At 40.3% G+C, this 21133-nt stretch overlaps 1 protein-coding gene across 1 annotated transcript in view; it reads left to right on the top strand.

The window, feature by feature from the left end:
* The window catches only part of LOC127629734 (rho guanine nucleotide exchange factor 12-like), a 103655-nt gene extending 83949 nt beyond the window's left edge, over nucleotides 1-19706 (top strand). Inside the window, exons 23-40 of the mRNA XM_052106947.1 lie at nucleotides 437-472; nucleotides 1816-1958; nucleotides 2164-2310; nucleotides 2506-2585; nucleotides 2720-2845; nucleotides 4341-4455; nucleotides 5610-5710; nucleotides 6783-6860; nucleotides 7001-7076; nucleotides 7748-7915; nucleotides 8153-8240; nucleotides 9082-9159; nucleotides 9596-9672; nucleotides 9762-9947; nucleotides 16133-16333; nucleotides 16712-16932; nucleotides 17864-17939; nucleotides 18765-19706. Of these exons, the coding sequence (XP_051962907.1) occupies nucleotides 437-472; nucleotides 1816-1958; nucleotides 2164-2310; nucleotides 2506-2585; nucleotides 2720-2845; nucleotides 4341-4455; nucleotides 5610-5710; nucleotides 6783-6860; nucleotides 7001-7076; nucleotides 7748-7915; nucleotides 8153-8240; nucleotides 9082-9159; nucleotides 9596-9672; nucleotides 9762-9947; nucleotides 16133-16333; nucleotides 16712-16932; nucleotides 17864-17939; nucleotides 18765-18775 (2008 nt within the window). The 3' untranslated portion in view covers nucleotides 18776-19706. The remainder of the gene's footprint in view (nucleotides 1-436; nucleotides 473-1815; nucleotides 1959-2163; nucleotides 2311-2505; nucleotides 2586-2719; nucleotides 2846-4340; nucleotides 4456-5609; nucleotides 5711-6782; nucleotides 6861-7000; nucleotides 7077-7747; nucleotides 7916-8152; nucleotides 8241-9081; nucleotides 9160-9595; nucleotides 9673-9761; nucleotides 9948-16132; nucleotides 16334-16711; nucleotides 16933-17863; nucleotides 17940-18764) is intronic.
* Nucleotides 19707-21133: the final 1427 nt, after the last annotated feature.

The raw sequence follows: 21133 nt of genomic DNA, 5'->3' as shown, positions 1-21133 counted from the left end.
TGCATACTTGAAGAGTTCACTTTCATTTATCAAAAAATGCCTCTTTTGTAACTTTATGATTTTAGTCTTATTACTAACATAGACTTCAAATCTTCAAAGACAAGCGATTTAAACGAACATTTCCATGCTGGCCCAGACATGTTTATGATCAAGTGTGGCTGGTTTTGCCGTTTGGCCAACAGAACTTAGCAGGTGAAGCTGGTTGACCAGCACTGGTTATTGTTGGTTAAGTTAGTTTAGAAACATGGTGTGGACACCAGCTTACCAGCATCTAAAGCATACGCATTTCGGCAAGGAAAGTACTTGTACAACTCCACTTCTGTTTGCATGTATGTACTGTAATAAAACACTGCTCACAAACCTTACTTAATACCAGCTTTGATTTAGCTGCTAATCTAAGTGTCAGTGAAATGAGCAAATATGTACTGTTTTACAGACTCCTTGATGTGGGCACACCTAAACTGATTAGAAGGTACTGGCTATTGGCCACTGACTGCTGTCAATCACCCCGTCACTATTTTTAACTACACACTGCACCAACTTACATATTCCGTAGAGCTACATACACTGCAAAACAAAATGTATCTTTAGTATTTTTGTCTTGTTTTCCAGTTAAAATATATAAACTTTCTTAAAGCAAGATACATTACCTTGTAAGGGTGTAACGGTTCACTCATCTCACAATTCGGTTCGCTATACTGAACTCCCCGTGTGGTTCACGATTCTTCAAACTTGGCCTAAATCAAGAAAAGTTACTTTAAAGACATATGCAGAATGGTTCCTTTCCTTTAAAATTTGCTAAATGTTCACTTCTTAAAAGTGCTAAATGATCCATCAGATATGTACTGGGACCAAAACCATCCCAGAAGAGTGCAATGGTGGCACCAAATGGGAATATTAGATAATGCTGTTAATAATTATTTACTAATCAAATAAAATGAGACATGACAGTTGACATTAGGATTAGATTCCCACATATAATTATTATACATAATATTGAGCATTATATACAGTCGATTCATTTTGTTAATAACATTATTAATATTAGTATGTTCATTAAACTTAAATTGTCTCTTGCGCAGTCAGAGTAGATCATTCTCGAACTTCAAGCGGACATTCGATCCCTCGCGCTGAAAAGGCAGATCTCTCTCCCGCTCCTGGTTTCACTTTCAGTTTCCGCAGATTCAGCCATAAACTCATGGTACAAAACCTGTGCCTTCTAGTTTGCAGTCCTATTTTATAGCTCTTTGTGTCCAATGAAGCAGTTTACATTTGTATGCCTGCAATACATAGGCTCAGGATATTGCGTGTATTGGACAGAACAGATGCTAAAATCATTTTTAATAAATGAAAAGGAAAAAAAAACATTCTCCACGATGAACATCGTCAAATTTTTATAACCATGATTTATCATGCAACGATACATCGTTACACCCCTATTAACTAGAGAAGCTAAATTACATAACATAGAATTTAAGTCTAGCTTTCAGGGAAGTTTTATGCTTAAAACATGAAACAATTATTTGCCAATTGTGTAAGAAAAATAAACTTGTTTTCTAATTGAATTAAGTAAATTTTTCTTAGCCTGTGTCCAAAATGCCCTCCCAAAAACAGGCTTTGCATATTTTATATTTATTTTTTATTGGTTTAAGTAGAAACATCCCTACATTTCATTAGGTCTTTTTTTCTTTCTGAAAATTTTTTTTGTTATAAGGAGCTTTAGATATTTTGGTGAAAAACAAGACAAGAAAATACGTAAGAATATGCTGTTTTATATTTATAGAGATTTTTGAAAGGGGTTAATCATGTCCACAGGTTTGAGGAGCTGCAGAGTGAAGATGATCAGGGGAGTGATGTTTACTCCGATTTAGGTCCTCCTAACTGGCAGCAGCTGGTCGGGCGTGATGTTTTAGCAGGCCTGACACCCCACGAGATCAAGAGGCAAGAAGTCATTAATGGTATGACCTTGTTTTATTTTCACTACTATAAATCATCCAGGTGCACTTTTAGATCTTTTGATTCAATGTACACTATGCATTCTGTTAAAAGTGATCTTTTTGAGACTCACTCCAAACTGATTTTGATTACGAGCAAACGGTGAGATCAGACTCTGAGCAGTAGTATACATATTGAAGTAACACTCAATCTCAACAATGCTTTCAGAACTTTTCTACACGGAACAAGCTCATGTGCGCATGCTGAAAGTCCTAGACAGTGTGTTTTACCAAAAACTCACCCGAGACAACATACTGTCCCCTGCTGACATCAAAAACATATTCACCAACCTGGAGGAAATCATTCAACTGCACAGTAAGCCACACATCATCTCTGCAATTTGAGACAAGTTATTTACAGGGCTCCCATTGTCATAGAAAACCCGGAAATATTTAAATTGTGATTTCCAGACCTGGAGAAATAAAAAAGTTATGGTCATGTGTCAAAAGGTGTGGGAATACTCTCTTGATAAAAATATTAATCTTATCTAATCATATTTTAATATTATAGTGAGGATATCAGATCATATGACTGTGATCCGCAAGGAGTCATCAGTTATTGACCAGATTGGAGCCGATTTACTATCTTGGGTAAGGGCACATGTTTAACTTACATTCTGTGGACATTGATGAACAGTTAGTATAGGTGATAGAACTCATCTGGGTTGCACCCTGTAGCCTCCCTGCAGTGTGACCCTGATCTCCCTTGCTTTTGTTTTTTGTAGTTCAGTGGTTCAGAAGAGGAACAGATCAAGCAAGCGGTGAGCACTTTCTGCAGTAACCAGCCCTTCGCCCTGGAGCTCATCAAATCCCGGCAGAAGAAGGACCAGCGTTTCACCACCTTCATGCAGGTGGGTCGACTGATCTCCCCACCAGCCATTAGACTGTGGAGAGCTGCCTGGTTTTATCTTTCTCCAGATAACTAAACAGAGACTATGTTGGGAGCATTCCAGACATACTTGCTTATTTCACAGTATTATATTTAGGGCTGTCTTAAATATTTAACATTTAATCACAATTAATCACGTTCTTTTTTCATAGTTAAAGCTTCCAGTGTCTTTTTAAAGAAAGAAAACTAATAACTGACCTATATGTAATAATTAGGTTTGCTATGTTTTTTGTGGATGACACTCAAAGCGGAATATATTTGCATATCTATATAATGACGGAGGATAGAGATGGATTTATTTAAAAAAAAAAAAAAAAGGTCTTTCTCTATCTACTTATAAACTGGTGCTCCTCTTGTGACTTATATGGATATAACAACGTTAAGCATATTTAATGAATTGCACTAGTTAATGCTTTAACTTTAACAGCCCTAGTTATATATTATTATTTTACAAATGATAATTTGCTCGTCTAACAAATAGAATGTTTGCATGGTTGATGCAGTGTTACAGCAGAAGTGATGCTTTATCTAGATATAGTAATCTCTGAATTGTTAATGGTGTCCGTGTTGCTTTGCAGCCAAACAACATAGAGAACATGCAAGCCAAGCGATTTTGTTTGATTGCAGCTGTATTTGTATGATGAACTGTGGGATTGAAGAGTCTATTCACCTAAGGCAGATCCAATTGTTTGCAGTCATGTAAGTGTGAGGTAGCATGTGTTTGCCTCTGTGCTGTTTTGATCATGTTGTGGAATGGAGTGAAGAGAAGATGAGAGTTAGATTAGAGAGTTAGAGAGAAGATTAAACTACCTCTCACAACTGCGTTTTCTGAAATTTACAGCACTAATCTCTCCATTGAGAAAATTAGGGTATAATCACTATAAAAAAGATATAGTAATAACATTGTTAAATGGGTTCATTTACTGTTCATGCTGTTGGATTGTATATCAGAGAAAGCATCACCATTACTATAAGTATTTTAATGATGAAAACCGATAAATAGTAAGTGGAAGATGTTTATTGGTGAAGAAACAGTTTGTTTACTGCAGGGAGGTTCAAAGTACAGGTACTTCAGTAGCAAACCGATACTAAAATGTAAATAATGTAACAATATCAGTCTTTCTACATTACCAATGCTTGGTCCAAACAGCCATCTTTGTTCTCGGTTACATTAATACATTACATTTTCCTCCACGGCTGTAGTATCAAAATTGGTATTGAGAATCTTGAAATGTATTTTGACTACTGAAATTATGGTATCTTGCCAATAATTTACAGATTTTCAGACATGTTTCTTTTTTTATTAATTCTCTTTAAAGACATTAGTCATACCAGTATTATTCATGATGTTGGAGAGTCTTTATAAAAAAAAAGAAATCTGGAATAAATTAGGGAGGATTTTGTTGTGGATTTGCATGAATTGTAGTTTTTGGTTTTCATTTCTGCAACATCTGCAGGAGGCTGAAAGTAATCGACGGTGTCGGAGATTACAGCTAAAAGACATCATCCCCGCAGAGATGCAAAGGTTCACCAAATACCCTTTACTGATGGACAACATTGCCAAATACACAGGTATTCACCTCCATCCTTCATCACCCAGACCTATTAGTGGTCATCTGATATGGACTTTTCAACGGATGGTGCCAATCGATATGTGAATGAAATTAATGTATGCTATACATTGTGTCCAAAAACGTTGATAATAAATGTTACATTTTAAATTTCAGATAGATTTTCATGTTATGAAACAAAGCAAAATTGAGCATATAGAAGACTCCTGTCCCTCTGGCAAATTCATTCAGCCATGACCAGCTACTTGAATGTGTCGGCTTTTCAAAGAACGAGCTCAGGCTGGACACAAACCATTAGTAAATTAGAGCTATGCCGGCTCTTAAATGCTGATTATTATTCAGGTTCTGAAGGGGTACTGACACTTTCTAAGCAGATCTGTTTCATTTTGGCTTTCTTGGCATTGTCAGAGAATGGCAATAAATGTGAAGTACAACCAGTGATTAAGAAGAAGGTGACTCTCATATTCCTCTGATCTTGGCAATAGTTCAGTGGTGTGGTAATGATTCAAGGAATGCATGGGAAAGGAGGAAGCTGGGACTGGCTTGACAAGCACGTAGACATTATTTCTTAAACATAACATAAAAGAACTTCACGTGCTGCTTACCTGCAGACATGCCGAACACACTCACAACCACATCTCTGTGTGTGTGTGTGTCTCTCTCTCGTCTGCCACTGTCTCCTCTTCACTGGAACACGAGACTGGTGTGGCACACAGGTGGAACTCTTTCAACACTTATCTTCCCTGCCTTGCTCTTCCTAGGCACCACTCGGCCCCGCCCTGCTCGCCACAGGCGGGTTCTAGATGCAGAGAGGAAATAGAGGGCACTTGGCTGGCCGGGATGATCTTAGAGATATTTTACTAAAATAAATGAAAATTCTGTCATCGTTTATTCACCCTCATGTCCTTCCAAACCCATAGTACTTTCTTCCTTGAAAGACTAAAGGAGATGTTCAGAACTGACACCCAAAAAGAGGAGCATCACCATTTTTCAAAATTGCTCCTCTTGTGTTCCACAGAAAAAAAGTCAGTCAGATTTGAAATGACATGAGGGTGAGGATATCATGAAAGGATTAGAATTTCTGTGTGGACTATTCCCTTTAAAGAGTTTCTTACATCACTGTGTATCTTAATTTTTGTGCATCCTTTTGAGCAGATGACTCTGAGGAGAAAGACAAAGTAAGAAGAGCAGCCGACTGCTGTCGAAAAATTCTGTACCACGTTAACCATTCTGTGAAGGAGTCAGAGAATAAACAGGTATGCAGTATAACTTTATTGAGCCACCACTCTCTCCCTGGTTAGCAGTCAGCCTAAGGTAGGCAGACTTTAGAGCCTGGGGTCAGCTTAAAGGAAGGTTTCACTGGAATACTAAAATGTAATGATAGTAGTATAATGGTAGTACCTCTCTTAAGGTTGTAAAACCTCTGTGAGTGCCCTTACATCAGCCCAGATTTCACAAACTGCTATTAGAGTAGAATTAGGGATGACCCAACTTTCTGTAAACTGCTGGAGATGATTTGTAAGAAAATTAAGAAGTGGTTGAATACAGCCAGAAGTCTACCTGTGAACATCAAAGCCAAAATCCAAGATCTAAAATGACTAAAGAATTTTAGAAATAACTATAAAGAGTTTGTGAGACAAACTTTGATGTCAGCTTGACAAAGCCTGGCCTGAAAGTTATAGGATAGATGGATAAGATGATTGAGAGAGAGAGAGAGAGAGATTTAAATCGTGAATTGAATTCAAGGAAGTTGGAGTTTAACGAGAATTTCTTTGGGCCATTTTAACATTCTGTCAATGTAAGTCTGTGGGATTTTTCTGAATTTGTTTGTCTGCTGTGTGAAAACCGAAAGTCTGATCAGTTAGAAAAGATACAGCACACCAAGTCAGAGCAGTCTGAAAGTCTATGCAACATTTGGTGCATGTAGCTTGAAAGTTCTAGGAGGTGTTGGAGTCAGAAATGTTAGTCTCAAATAGAATTGGACGAATAATAAGTTTAAACAGTAGATTAGTATGTTGGTTTTGTCAAGCAGATTTCCTAAACACTCCACCCATCTGCCATTGAGTCGATGTTGCTATGTCAGGCCACTCAAGCAAACAAAGCAATGTTTAAGCTCCACAGAGCCACAGTGTTTATACTTTTCGGGGAAATCAACCTACAAATTGTTCACTTATAGTTGTCTCTTGGTATTAAATATGAGAAAAAACACAGATCATTAAAGCTATAACATTTTCTTGGCCAAGTATTCTAAGATGATGTGAGAGGTCAGTGAGGAGTTGAATGTTAATAGATTCTGCAGGATTAATCTCTCTTGTTTATCGCTTGCAGAGATTGGAGGACTACCAGAGACGACTGGACCTTTCTTCTTTAAAGCAGAGCGAGAACCCCATGATCTCAGAGTTCAAGGTTAGTCCCAATCAATCGATTTGCCGAGGAACATTACTAGGTTTACACACAACTAGGATTCAAGTACTGTATTTCTATGTATTATTTGTGTAATTGGTCATTTGTGGTCCATTAAATTAATTAGTCCTTGTCACATTTAGAACCTGGATCTCACTAAGCGGAAGATGGTTCATGAGGGTCCTTTGTCCTGGAAAGTTAACAAAGACAAAACCATTGGTATGCTACTGCTTTCAGACTTAGTGATTCCATGAAGTATTTAGACACTTTAAAGTGTATGAATTGCATTGCATTAGATATAGCATTATACCAAGTGTCATTAAAATGTGAGCACACTTTCCATGCAAAACATTTCACAAAAAGAAATTTGTTAGGTTTTAAATACACCATGGATATATTGTTCAAAATTCAGGAAAATATGTATTTGGACACGGTTTGTTTCTGAATCTTAGCGGAACATGTCCATAGTTAATGTGATCAACTACATCTGTTGATACTCTGTTTCTTTGCAATTATATGTAACCAACCGTTACAAGGTCATTTTTTGTGAATCTACAATATGAAGTCAGTTCCCCTCAACTTCTCACAGCTGTCCAAGCAAAGTAGCCACGGGTTTTGTTCATCGCATTCACTATGGACGTGCTTGATGACAATTGACAACCAAAATGTGTCCATAGCATCTTTATTTTAACAGTATATCTGTTGTTTTATAATATAAAACTTAAAAAGCTAGTTTTGTTTAAATGTTTTGCTGTCTTCTAAAGTAATGCCACTTGGTTTGATATTTTGTGTAATGCAATGACATTTATATATTGGCAATTGCATTAATCAAGAGCGCTGTTGTGATAGTGATAACGCTGTCTCTGTTTGTTTGTTTGTGTGTCTGTCAGAGCTGTACACATTACTACTAGAAGACATACTGGTACTGCTGCAGAAACAGGATGAACGTCTTATTCTCAGGTGTCACTGTAAGAACCTAGCAGGAACTGCTGACACCAAACACATATTCAGTCCCATCATCAAACTCAGCACTGTGCTAGTGCGCTCAGTAGCCACAGGTAACCTTCTGTCTTCTCTCTTTTCTCTTTCTCAAACATACACTCTCTCCCATGTACGCTTCATGAAAAAAGACATACCTGACTTTTATATGTTTTTAGGCATTGCATAATTCCTATTCTTACAAATGTGTAATCTCAACGTTTTGATTATTCTAAAATGTGTAATACAGTAATAATAAAAATATCCAGTGTCCAATATGGGTTCTTTGTAGTTGAAGATTTCCTGTATTTCAACAGACAACAGGTCATTCTTTGTGATCTCCATGTCAGAAAACGGAGCTCAGATATATGAACTGATGGCCCAAACAGTGTCTGAGCAAAGCATGTAAGTGCTTGACTGATTCTCATTAATCCTTTTCACAAATAGGTTACATGTGGTTGTGTGGTGTGGTGTAGTGGTTAAAGGGATGGTTCTGTATATTCTCTCATCATTTACTCATCATCATGCCATCCCAGATGTGTATCACTTTCTTTCTTCTGCTGAACACAAACAAACATTTTGCTTTGTAGGTCCATACAATGCAAGTAAATGGTGGCTACAACCTTGAAGGCCCTAAAAGCAAATTGAAGCAGCATAAAAGTAATCCAGTGGTTAAATCTATGTCTTCAGAAGCGATATGATAGGTTTGGGTGACAAACAGATCAATTTTGAAGCTCTTTTTTTACTATAAATCTCCACTTTTGTTTCCACTTTCTTCTTTTGTTTCTGGCAATTCGCATTCTCCATGCATATTGCCACCTACTGGGCAGGGGGAAGAATTTCTTGCCAACATTTACATAAATATTGATCTGTTTCTCACCCACACCTATCATATCACTCCATTCACTTGCATTGTATGGGCCTACAGAGCTGAGATATTCTTAAAATATTCGCTTCTGTTCAGCAGAAGAAAGATACACATCTGGGATGGCATGAGGGTGAGTAAATGAAGAAATTTTCATTTTTGGGTGTACTATCCCTTTAAGGATCAGGGCTGGTAACCAGATTGCGCACTTGAAGTGTGGGGTTCATGGTTGTGATCTATGACCACATTGTTTGAAAGACGGTCTTGTTGTTTGAATGATACTACAGTACATGTAGATTTAATCGATTATCTTTCTGCAAGCCACAGCTCTCATTTATAGAACCAAGTTCATCCTCTTTGTCCTTTCCCCTTTCTTTTAAGGTGGCAGCAGCAGATCACTCAGAGGGCAGATGTTATGAAAGGCACACTCCACAGTGTTATTCCTTTACCTCAGCACGAGTGAGTTCCTCCCAATTGTCTCCCATTTAAAGAATATATTTCACCAAACATATAAAAATTATGTCATCATTTTCTCACCCTCATGTTGTTCTAAACTTGTATTAGTTTTCTTCTGTGCAATGCTAAAGATGATTGTAATGTAGTTCAATGGAATGGAGGTGGCGAGAACCGGCTTGGCAATATAAATAATATTTTAATGAATAACTTAAACCAAAGACAAACACACACATGATGGACATGTCTGTAAAAATCTCTCTCTCCCACACCATCCTCTGCAGTCGGCCTTTATACCTATTGATTAGCCTGATAAGGGACCGGGTGTGTAGAATCACGACCCGGCCCCGCCCTCTGCCCCGCCACATTCCTCCCTCGTTCTCTCTAGAATTAACTTCACTTCACTGTATGTACTCTGCATACATTTTTGTTTGTGTCTTAGTGGGGACAGAGAGAGAGAGTTAAGTAAGTTCAGTAAAGGCTCTGAATGCATCTCCACAGGAAGCATCCAGTCTGCAGGTAGCTATATATGGACATGCACCTCTCTGAATGTTAAAGTGAGTTGATTGCCACCATACTTACTAACTCTCACCATCATTTGTTCTCAGAGAAGGACAGTGATTTTTCTCACTCGGTAGCACTGCAGGACTGTGTCCCTGACTCTAACCCTGAAGAAGAGGATCAGGACCGAAGGCTTAGCCAGGGAGGCTCCTATGTGGACTCCGAACTCTTGAATGGCAGGGATGCAGACACTCTCTCCTGTTCGTCTAAAGCAGACGAGGCCCTGAAAACCTGTAAGACCTAATTTTTTATCTTGCATTAGCTTAGAATTAGCATTAGTGTTTGGCATCAAGAACATGTTCTTCCAACTGTGATTTATCTCAGTTGTGACCTTGCAGTCTAAATTGAATTTGATGAGAGAGAGACTGGGCATCACAAAATAATACAAAGGCAATAAATAGACAGCACATTGTTTAATTGCGATGTTTTCCCTGATTGAACGCAACAAGATTGATACAGTGTGGCTAGGATACTCCATTTTGTTGCCAAAAGACTCTTTCGTTTTTCAATGAATCAGAAGTCAAGAAGACTCCTAAATTAGTCTCAAGCATTATTGGTCATTATAATGGTTTTTGATTGTCTCACTGAACCGACTGACTTTAATCAATGCAGAAATGATTTAGAAAAACTAAAAATATGTTACCAAAAATAGAATTGTTTTTATTTAATATTAAATGTTGACAAAAGTACTAAAATAATCATCAACAGAATCATTAAGTGAACCAAAATCATTAAATTCCCTACAATTCCTGTCCCTACTTACAAGCTGCATGCACATTGTGCTATTTTTTTCTTTCTCTATATGACCTTTACATTTTTTGCTTCTACATCATTAAATGGATATTTAAAGGGATATTTAAAGGTCGTAAAGGGATAGTTCACCCAAAAATGAAAATTCTCATAATTTACTCACCCTCATGCCATCCCAGATGTGTATGACTTTCTTTCTTCTGAAGAACACAAATGAAGATTTTTAGAAGACTGTCTCAGCTCTGTAAGTCCATATAATGCAAGTGAATTGTGGCCAAAACCTCGAAGCTAAAAAAGCACATAAAGGCAAGTAATCCATAAAACTCCAGTGGTTTTAATCTAGGTCTTCAGAAGTGATATGATGTTTGTGGGTGAGAAACAGATCAATATTTAAGTCCTTCTTTACAATCAATCCCCACTTTCACATTCTTCTTTTGTTTTTGGCAATTCGCATTCTTCGTCCATATCGCTACATACTAGGCATTTGAAGTAGAATTAAATATCGATCTGTTTCTCACCCACACCTATCATATTGCTTCTGAAGACACTGATTAAACCACTAGACTCTGATTTATTTTATGCTGCCTTTATGTGCTTTTTGTGCATCTTTCCACCATTGACTTGCATTGTATGGACCTACAGTGCAAAGATATTCTTCTTAAAATCTTAATTTGTTAAGCAGAAGAAAGAAATCCATACACTTCTGGGATGGCATGAGGGGGAGTAAATGATGAATTATCATTGAATTATCCCTTTAAAATGCATGTTATATATCATTTCCAACTCAAAGTTATTGGACCTAATTTTCCTTCCCTTTGCATTATATGCCCCTCCTATTGTGTTTGCAAAATAGATTAACAATACTAGGTTACCCATTTGTTGAGGCTACTTTATGCATTTTAAAGGCTCTTTCTCAGTGGTGTGATGTTGGAGTAGTCTTTGTGGCTTGCCAACTCAAGAGAACGACAATTCAGCCTTTTATTGATTAAAAAGCTCCAGGGAAGACTTATTTATTTTCCAAGTGTCTTTTAATTAGTTTTGTATTTAACATTAAAAGCGCATTTGCATTTTGAAATTAATCTCTTGAATATTTATGGGCTGATTGCTTTGAGCTGAAATTTGAGGATATTGTGCCTGTCTGTTTCTGCATGAGGTCAGCATATGTCTTTCTGTATCTGAGCACCATGTTGTCATGCATTTTGCTTGTTAACATCAGGTATAAAAGGGGTCTCTATCACACTGGACTTAGAGCTTGAATCCCATCCTAAATATGGGATAAGCTAGCAGTGTTTTAATTAAAATAAATACCATGTTAAGTTAACATCATTCCAGTCTTCAAAAAACCCAAAATCACAAGACTTAATGTCTACAGACCTGTCACTCTCACATCTGTGGTCATGAAGTCATTTGAGAGACTGGTTTTGGCCTATGTGAAGGACATCATTATATCCAGCATTATATGCATTATATCCTGCAACACCTTGACAGACCTTGGACTTATGCAAGGATCCTATTTGTGGACTTCAGTTCAGCCTTCAATACCATCATGCCTGATCTTCTCTCAACCAAACTGACCCAGCTCTCCGTTCCCACTCCAATCTGTTGTTGGATCACCAGCTTTATGTCAGATAGGCAGCAGCTAGTGGGACTGGGGAAACTTTCATCCTGGACCCTCACTATTAGCACTGGTGCTCCTCAGAGATGCGCTCTATCTCCACTGCTCTTCTCCCTGTACACAAATGACTGCACTGCAAAAGACCCCACTGTCAAGCTCCTGAAGTTTGCAGAGGACACCATTGTGATTGGCCTCATCCGCAACGGTGACAAGTCTGCATACAAGACGGGAGGTTGATCAGCAGGCTGTCTGGTGCGGTCACAACAACCTTGAGCTGAACATGCTTAAAACAGTGGAGAAGATAGTGAACTTCAGGAGAAACAGCCAAACCCCACCATTTGGTGGTTCAGCCACCAAATCAGACAGAAGGAAACAAAAACAGACCCCACACAATCACTCTGGACCCCACACACCCTGCCCACTCCCTCTTTGAGCTGTTGCCCTCTGGCCGGCGCTACAGAGCACTGAGCGCCAGGACATTCAGACAAGAACAGTTTTTACCCTCAGGCCATTTTCCTCATGAACAATTAAACTGCAAGTTTGCAGACGACACCATTGTGACCCCTTGGGCCCACCACCCATTGGAGGAACCGCAGGAGTCGGGTGCGCTGCCATATGGGCGGCAGTGAAGGCCGTGGGCCTCGACGGACCAGACCCGGGCAGCAAAGGCTTGCTCTGGGGACGTGGAATGTCACCTCACTGGGGGGGAAGGAGCCGGAACTAGTGAGGGAGGTGGAGCGTTACCAGTTGGATCTGGTGGGGCTTACATCGACGCACAGTTTTGGCTCTGGATCTGTACTCCTGGATAGGGGATGGACTCTATTCTTCTCTGGAGTTTCCCAGGGTGTGAGGCGACGGGCGGTGTGGGGATACTCACGAGTCCCCGGCTGAGCCACTACGTTGGAGTTTACCCGGTGGATCGAGAGGGTCGCCTCCCTACGCCTCACGGGTTGTGTGGGGAAAACTCTGACTGTTGTCTGTGCATATGCACCGAACAGCAGTTCAGAGTATTCGGCCTTCTTGGAGACCCTGAATGGAGTCCTGAATAGGGCCCCAGTAGGGGACTCCGTAGTGATGCTGGGTGACTTCAACGCACACGTGGGAAATGACAGGGACACCTGGAAAGGCGTGATTGGGAGGAACGGCCTCCTGATCTGAACTCAAGTGGATGTTTGTTATTGGATTTCTGTGCTAGTCATGGATTATCTATAACAAACACCATGTTCGAACATAAGGATGCTCATAAGTGTACGTGGTACCAGAGCACCCTAGGCCGAGGTTCGATGATCGATTTTGTAATCGTGTCGTCGGATCTGAGGCCATATGTTTTGGACACTCGGGTAAAGAGAGGGGCAGAGCTGTCAACCGATCACCATCTGGTGGTGAGTTGGGTCAGGGGTGGGGAAAGACTCTGGACAGACCTGGGAAGCCCAAGCGAGTAGTGCGGGTGAACTGGGAACGTTTGGAGGAGGTCCCTGTCCATGAGATCTTGAACTCACACCTCCGGCGGAGCTTTTCAGGCATCCCTGCGGAGGTTGGGGACATTGAACCGAGTGGGCAATGTTCAAAGCTTCCATTGCCGAAGCCGCGGTGGAGAGCTGCGGCCTCAAGGTTTTAGGTGCCGCAAGGGGTGGTAACCCTCGAACACCGTGGTGGACACTGGTGGTCAGGGAAGCGGTCCGACTGAAGAAAGAGGCCTTCCGGGATTTGTTGTCCCGGAGGTCTCTGGAGGCAGTTGCAAGGTACCGACAGGCCCGAAGGGCTGCGGCCTCGGCCGTGAGGGAGGCAAAGCAGTGGGTGTGGGAAGAGTTCGGAGAAGCCATGGAGAAGGACTTTCGGTCCGCACCAAAGTGCTTCTGGAAAACCGTCCGCCACCTTAGGAGGGGGAAACGGGGAACCATTCAAGCTGTATACAGCAAAGATGGGACGCTGTTGACCTCAACCGAGGAGGTTATTGGGCGGTGGAAGGAACACTTTGAAGAACTCCTAAATCCCAACACGCCCTCTATGGTAGAGGCCGAGCCGGAGGATGATGGGGGATCAGATTCTATTTCCCTGGGGAGGTCACTGAGGTAGTCAAACAACTCCGCAGTGGCAAAGCCCCGGGATTGATGAGATCCGACCAGAAATGCTGAAAGCTCTGGATGTGGAGGGGTGTCATGGATGACACGCCTCTTCAACATTAGCGTGGAAATCTGGGACAGTGCCTAAGGAGTGGCAGAACGGGGTGGTGGTTCCCTCTTCAAAAGGGGGATCAGAGAGTGTGTGCCAACTACAGGGGTATCACACTTCTCAGCCTCCCTGGTAAAGTTTACTCCAAGGTGCTGGAGAGGAGGGTTCGGCCGATTGTCGAACCTCAGATTGAAGAGGAACCATGTGGTTTTCGGTCCTGGCCGTGGAACGACGGACCAGATCTTTACTCTGCAAGGATCCTGGAGGGGCCTGGGAGTATGCCCATCCGGTCTACATGTGTTTTGTGGATCTAGAGAAGGCGTATGACCGGGTCCCCGGGAGAGACTGTGGGAGGTGCTGCTGGAGTACGGGGTGGGGGGTCCCTTCTTAGGGTGATCCAATCCCTGTACGTCCAAAGCGAGGGCTGTGTCCGGGTCCTCGGCACAAAGTCGAGTTCATTCCATGTGGGGTTGGTCTCCGTCAAGGCTGCGCTTTGTCACCAATCCTGTTTGTGATATTCATGGACAGGATATCGAGGCGTAGTCGGGTGGGGAAGGTGTGCTGGTTCGGTGGGCTGGGGATCTCATCGCTGCTTTTTGCAGATGATGTTGTCTTCATGTCATCATCGGCCCGTGACCTTCAGCTCTCACTGGATCGCTTGGCAGTCGAGTGTGAAGCAGCTGGATGAGGATTAGCACCTCTAAATCTGAGGCCATGGTTCTCAGCAGGAAACCGATGGAGTGCGTACTCCAGGTAGGGAATGAGGTTTTGCCCCAAGTGAAGGAGTTCAAGTACCTCGGGGTCTTGTTCACGAGTGAGGGGACAATGGAGCGGGAGGTTGGCCGGAGAGTCGGGGCATCAGGGGCGGTATTGCACTCACTCTATCGCACCATTGTCACGAAAAGAGAGCTGAGCCGAAAGGCAAAGCTCTCGATCTACCGGTCAATTTTTGTTCCTACCCTCACCTATGGTCATGAAGGTTGGGTCATGACCGAAAGAACTAGGTCGCGAGTGCAAGCGGCCGAAATGGGCTTCCTCAGAAGGGTGGCGGGCTTCTCCCTTAGAGATAGGGTGAGGAGCTCAGTCATCCGTGAGGAGCTCGGAGTAGAGCCGCTGCTCCTTTGCGTTGAAAGGAGTCAGTTGAGGTGGTTTGGGCATCTGGTAAGGATGCCCCCTGGCCGCCTCCCTAGGGAGGTGTTTCAGGCACGTCCAGCTGGGAGGAGGCCTCGGGAAGACCCAGGACTAGGTGGAGAGATTACATCTCCACACTGGCCTGGGAACGCCTCGGGGTCGCCCAGTCAGAGCTGGTTAATGTGGCTCGGGATAGGGAAGTTTGGGGCCCCCTGCTGGAGCAGCTGCCCCCGCGACCCGACTTCGGATAAGCGGTTGAAGATGGATGGATGGACAATTAAACTGCTTCGGTACTCCCCCTTAGTGCAAAAATGTAAATACATATCTCATGTGCATATGTAAATTGACATATATTTAATTCAATAACTGTACATACACCTATCTTGCACATGCATTACCACTAGCACATGTGTATACGCCATTCGGTTATGTCTTCTTATTCGTTTGTCTGTTTATACCCCTACCTTGTTTTATATTCTGTGTCTCACGGTAATGTTCTGTGTGCACTTGTTTCTCCTATAACCAAAAACAATTCCTTGTGTAAGTGAGATCACTTGGCAATAAAGCTCATTCTGATTCTTTAAATATAACAAAATATGTGAATGCATTAATACTATATGTATGCTATTTGTAGGCTTATAATGCAACACTTTGTTTTGAGTGTCACTGCTTCATCTCTTTATCCATCAACAGGGCCTTGTGTTAGATTGTGTTATATTTTAAACATGTATTTATATGTGATCCTCTCAGTGGCAGCGCTGAAGCAAGTGCTTGTGACTCAGCTGATGGCTCAGGATGAGGGCGAGCGATTGTGCCGATCGACTGGTAGCCGTCTCCTCAGGACCACCTCGCTTCGAACACCGGTGGAGCAGAGCTCCACTCGCACCCCTAGCCGAGCTCAGGACTACACCTCTGGAGATACAGGCTTCTACGAGTGCCCAGAGGATTTCGGTGAGTGTTTGAGCATGGAACATTGTAGTCTTGAGGCAATACTGGTTTATATTGTTGACTGGAGAAGTTCCTCTACCAGCAAGAAATGCATCATTCAATGAAAACAAAAATTGGTAAAAGGTGATGTGGTTTGATAGTAAAACAAAAAAAAAGAAAATATTGTGTAGAATTTCCCCACACAGCCTTAATCAAGCTTAAATAGATTTATACAAGTTCATACAAATTGTACATTCCAGACAGCTGCAACACAGTTCTTCAGTTCTCTGTTTCTAAAAAAAATAATGAGGCATGGAGAATGAATGATCTTTATGTATCTAGAGTTCAATTATTGAAATGAGGAATGTGGCAGCCGCAACTGACTGCATCTTTGTCTCTTAGCTGCTTATCTGGTTCTGGATGGGTACGGTGGCTCGGGTGAGAGCAGTACCGATGACGATATTCAGGTTGGCAGAAAGGAGTTGAGTTTGGCTCAAAACTGTGCTGCTGACTCGGGCATCAGCCTCAAATTCTCCTCACCCTCCACAGGAAGCACATCTCGTCTCAGCAGACAGGTCCTCTCACATATCCGCAGCCTGCAGGCAAACCTCAACCACCTCAAGGTCTGTCCACTCAAACCATTCTTTGAGTTAGTGCTGGGCGATATATATTGAATATTTTGAAGTATATTCTTGATAATTCTTCTGGCTGAATGTTAGCAATATAAAATTTCTTAAACGTATAAAATGTGCTTTTAATATACAGCATTAAATTGGAAATATATCCAGCAACATTGTGTATATCACAATAATTTAAATGTGCTTTTTATTTGGCCATTAAGTTTCCTGAAGGACAGTCATTAGACAATTTGCGGTCATTAGACTACAGAATTGAGGATGTTAGAGTGAGACATGGACTCAAAATTTTGATTACATTTTTTGTTTGCATCATCACTCAAAATGTCCATGATGTCAGTCTCTGCGTGGCATTTTTCATATATTAAAATGTTTTAGAAAAATATATATTCAGATAAAAATAGCTTTTATTGTTTTTATTGTATATTGGTGCATTTAAATGAAATATTTAATTTCTTCATTGTGTTCATTAGGGGGAAACATGCCTTGATTATGTTTAAAGGAATAGTTCACCAAAGAAATATGACTTTCCAGTATTAATGTCCCTTTGCCTGAATTGCAGTACAATGTCAGTACACAGTGGCTCAATTTAATGCTTAGTAAAACACCCAAAAGTGTGTCCATGCTAATTATCTTGCTCATTGGTTATTGTGTGTCTCGTAACCAAACATCTTGATTTCATGCAAACAAAGTTGCAAACTTATTGGTTCATGACATTGTCACGAGACTAATCGCTCTTTAAAGTTCCAGAGCAAATGCATATATATCAAGATATATATCGAATATCCTCAAAAGGCTGAAAAAATTTAGAAAATGTTTTTTTAGCTATGTATATCGCCCAACCCTACTCTGAATTCAGAGAGGAATTCAATGTGGTGCAATAGTTAAGTTTGATTAATTCATTGGTAATGTGTTTCAGGAGATGGAAGCAAAGTATTATAATCTGCTTCGCCAAAGGCCAGTTGGGTCAGGCACCGATACAGACGAGAGCAGAGGTATTGTGAAACAAAACAGCAAATATTCCTAAACACTTGTACTTTAACATTGCACTAGAATAAATATTTAATGGGATTGTTCACCCAAAAATGAAAATTCTCTCATAATTCCTCATGCCATCTCGCCTTGGCAACACCGTTTGATATATCAAAAATCTGTTCACAATTTTGCATCTTCAGTGTCTTGGGATAATGTTGTCTAAATGTAGTGACAGTCTCTTGAATGTATTTAAGAGTTCATAGACTAATATTCCAAAAATCCTAAATGGATGACTTCCTGTAGGGTGGAGCTTATGACTGAGTATGAGAGTTGTTCGGCTTGATGAGAACTATATATGTACCAATTTTGGTGACTGTAGGTAAAAATTGGTGTGCTACAGATTGTATAAAAGCATCAGCTGAATGCAACTTCCTATGCTTGCATATGACACATAAATATAAATATGAACATGGTATTTAACATATATTTAATTACATCACAAATGGAAACTGAAAACAATCAATGTATTGTAAGATTAATACCAGTGAAAGATCCACTGAACACCATAGTAAACATATGGATCATATAGCTCCCACATTTGCAATTTGGGGTAGTGAGGCAAATTCTTTTAAAATGTAAAAAATATTCAACTAAATGTTTAAAAAATTATTTCACATGGTGAAAGACACCTTAATTGAGGAATACCTGGATTTGCTGATCAAAAGACCACTTCTTGTAAAAATTATAGTCAAAAAGTAGATGGCCGTGGATTTTTTTTGTCCCACATATACATTTTAAGGTTAAGTACTATTCCAAATCTCTGCTTTGTCATCTTCCTCCTCCAGATAAGAAATAGAGTGGCAGAAGATCCTGACTCCTGTGATGAAAGGAACACCACTTCAATCCTTAACATGGTCCACACAAACCTGTCTTCCTCACTGAACACCTCCACCCAAAAATGAGGGGAATATTCTAACAAGGCCTTTCGCTTCTGTCAGCACTCATCAATTAGGGAAGACAGACTGTCTCCTCTCAGCCTTACCTGTCCTGAGAATATTGTCCTCATTCCAGCACACGTGGGCAGCCAAGTCCTCCCCTTTCCCAGCAGTAGCCTAGCTAGAGAAAAGAGAACTATTCCAAAATGTACAAAGCTGTGTTTAGAAAATATATATGTAATAAACACAAGTATTTTTTTTTTTTTAAACTAATGTATAAAGGTTGTTTTCATTTAGTTTTTTATCCCAAGATGTATTTATTTTTCTTTTTATTGTTTTCCATGTTTCTTGCATGCTTCTTGGCTGTTGAAACTTTTAAAGCTGTCTGTCCCTGTAGGCTTCAGTAAGACTGAACAGGGCAAGCGGACTCTTTCGGACTCTTAATTCTCCCTCATAAATTTGTGTGGTAAATGAAGAGAAGTTTTCTCTCAGTTCGTCCAGCCAGGTGACATTCCTCTCAAAGCCCCAGACTGATTCATTTGCCCTCGAGACCCTCCTGCCTGATGAAGAGTGGATGGAGCAGAGGCTTCTTGGTCTGCAGAGAAATTTGATGGCTGCGGAAATAGAACAATTTATAACCATCAAGATGTATAGTGACGCAAAGCCTGTAAATAAAGATGCAATGACAACCTCTGTACTGATCTGTTTTCACCATTTGCTAGTGCCACAAAATGAGTAAATGATGCACATTATTTGTTTTAAACTTTGTCTGTTTGATTATTCTAGTGCAGCCACCGAAAATAATGGGAAATGGTACAAATTGTTGTTTTTTTACCTGCTTAATAAGTAGAATTTTCTGGCCAATTTAATCTAATTTTTCAATCTACAGAACAGACAAAGAGTACAAACACAAAATATTTTATTGCTTTTTATATATATATATATATTTTTAAATATCTATATTCTGTTTATCTATATTCAGCTCTAATTAAATAACTATAAACATAAAGATGACACACAGTGAGTCATAGAATTGATTTGTTTTTTGCTTGGGTCACCCAGCAATACATGACTCTGGGGTTTTCAATATGTGGGGTTGGGGTGGGGGGGCTGGGCTAGGAGTTCAGCAGAAATATATATATATATATTTTTTTTTAAGTTTGACTTTACCAACTGTGACATTATTACCATTTCGTTAAGCTTTCTAAAGACTGGTTGGAAATCATGAGCGTAATCATGGTTATTTTACTCTTATTAAATACAAAATAAATAACAATAATCTGAAAATAGGTTTGATAAAAGTAGCTTTATAGCTTTCAACTTTATCTTGTTCACTGAGGGTTGTAAGACCATAATCATAAAAATACTGATGAAGGTGCAATGGTGAGGAAAAAGATCTGTAATCCAGAATAATTATAAGAGTTTGATGACCAAGAATTCACAAGATATTCCTGTTAGTAATACTGAAGCTGGCCAGTAGAGGGCATATTGTGATTGTTTTGGATCTGGATACTCGCTGTGAATGCTTATAGGTCTGTAATGACATGTTATTAAAACTGGTTTATAAAAGGTTGCCATGCTAATACAGCATACTATGTGTTTAAAGCCAAGAAACCTGTTAAGCTCAGTCCTCTTAAGGCGTTGGCAAGACAAATTACCGCGACACTTGTTAAAACTAACACTGAATAGCAAAAAAACGCTCTTCCCTTCAACATGCTCTTGCATACATCTGTAGTATTCATTCAAATGAATCACAGTGCTCTCTTGTAGCCTCAGCCAATTCTCCCCAAAGCAGTTTTAGAGATACTCTTCCCTCAGTAGCCTTTTGCACTCCATGTCCTCTGTTGAGCGATGTTCGTCACACTTTCACCCTTAAGACATGATGCAGTTTAGTGGAGAGCAACAGACAGTCAGGAGATAATTGAATGTCTCAGTCTCTGCATGCACCTGTCAATTATCTAATTGAAGCACTGAGGGTGCGAAAGGAAGAGCGAACTGTGGTGTCACGTCACATCTCTATCTCTTGGATCACCTAAACGATTCCTGTTTTCATACACTTTGACACGCTCGAGGGCTTTGTGCAATATTACACATAACACTTACTATAGAAACTGATTCACAGCTTCTTAAGGAAGTGTATGCAGGACATTTACAGATCTAATACAATCACTACTTTACAGAAAAGTACTGTGGTGATTGTGCTGTGGTACAGTAATGGTATCAGATAGAAATACTGTTATATAGGCCTATGCTATAGTACTAAATGATTAACATATTAA

This window comes from Xyrauchen texanus, chromosome 36 (genome assembly GCF_025860055.1).
Source record: "Xyrauchen texanus isolate HMW12.3.18 chromosome 36, RBS_HiC_50CHRs, whole genome shotgun sequence".
Taxonomy (NCBI): domain Eukaryota; kingdom Metazoa; phylum Chordata; class Actinopteri; order Cypriniformes; family Catostomidae; genus Xyrauchen; species Xyrauchen texanus.
The sequence above is the reverse complement of the archived record's forward strand: the minus strand, read 5'-3'. Positions and strand labels throughout refer to the sequence as shown.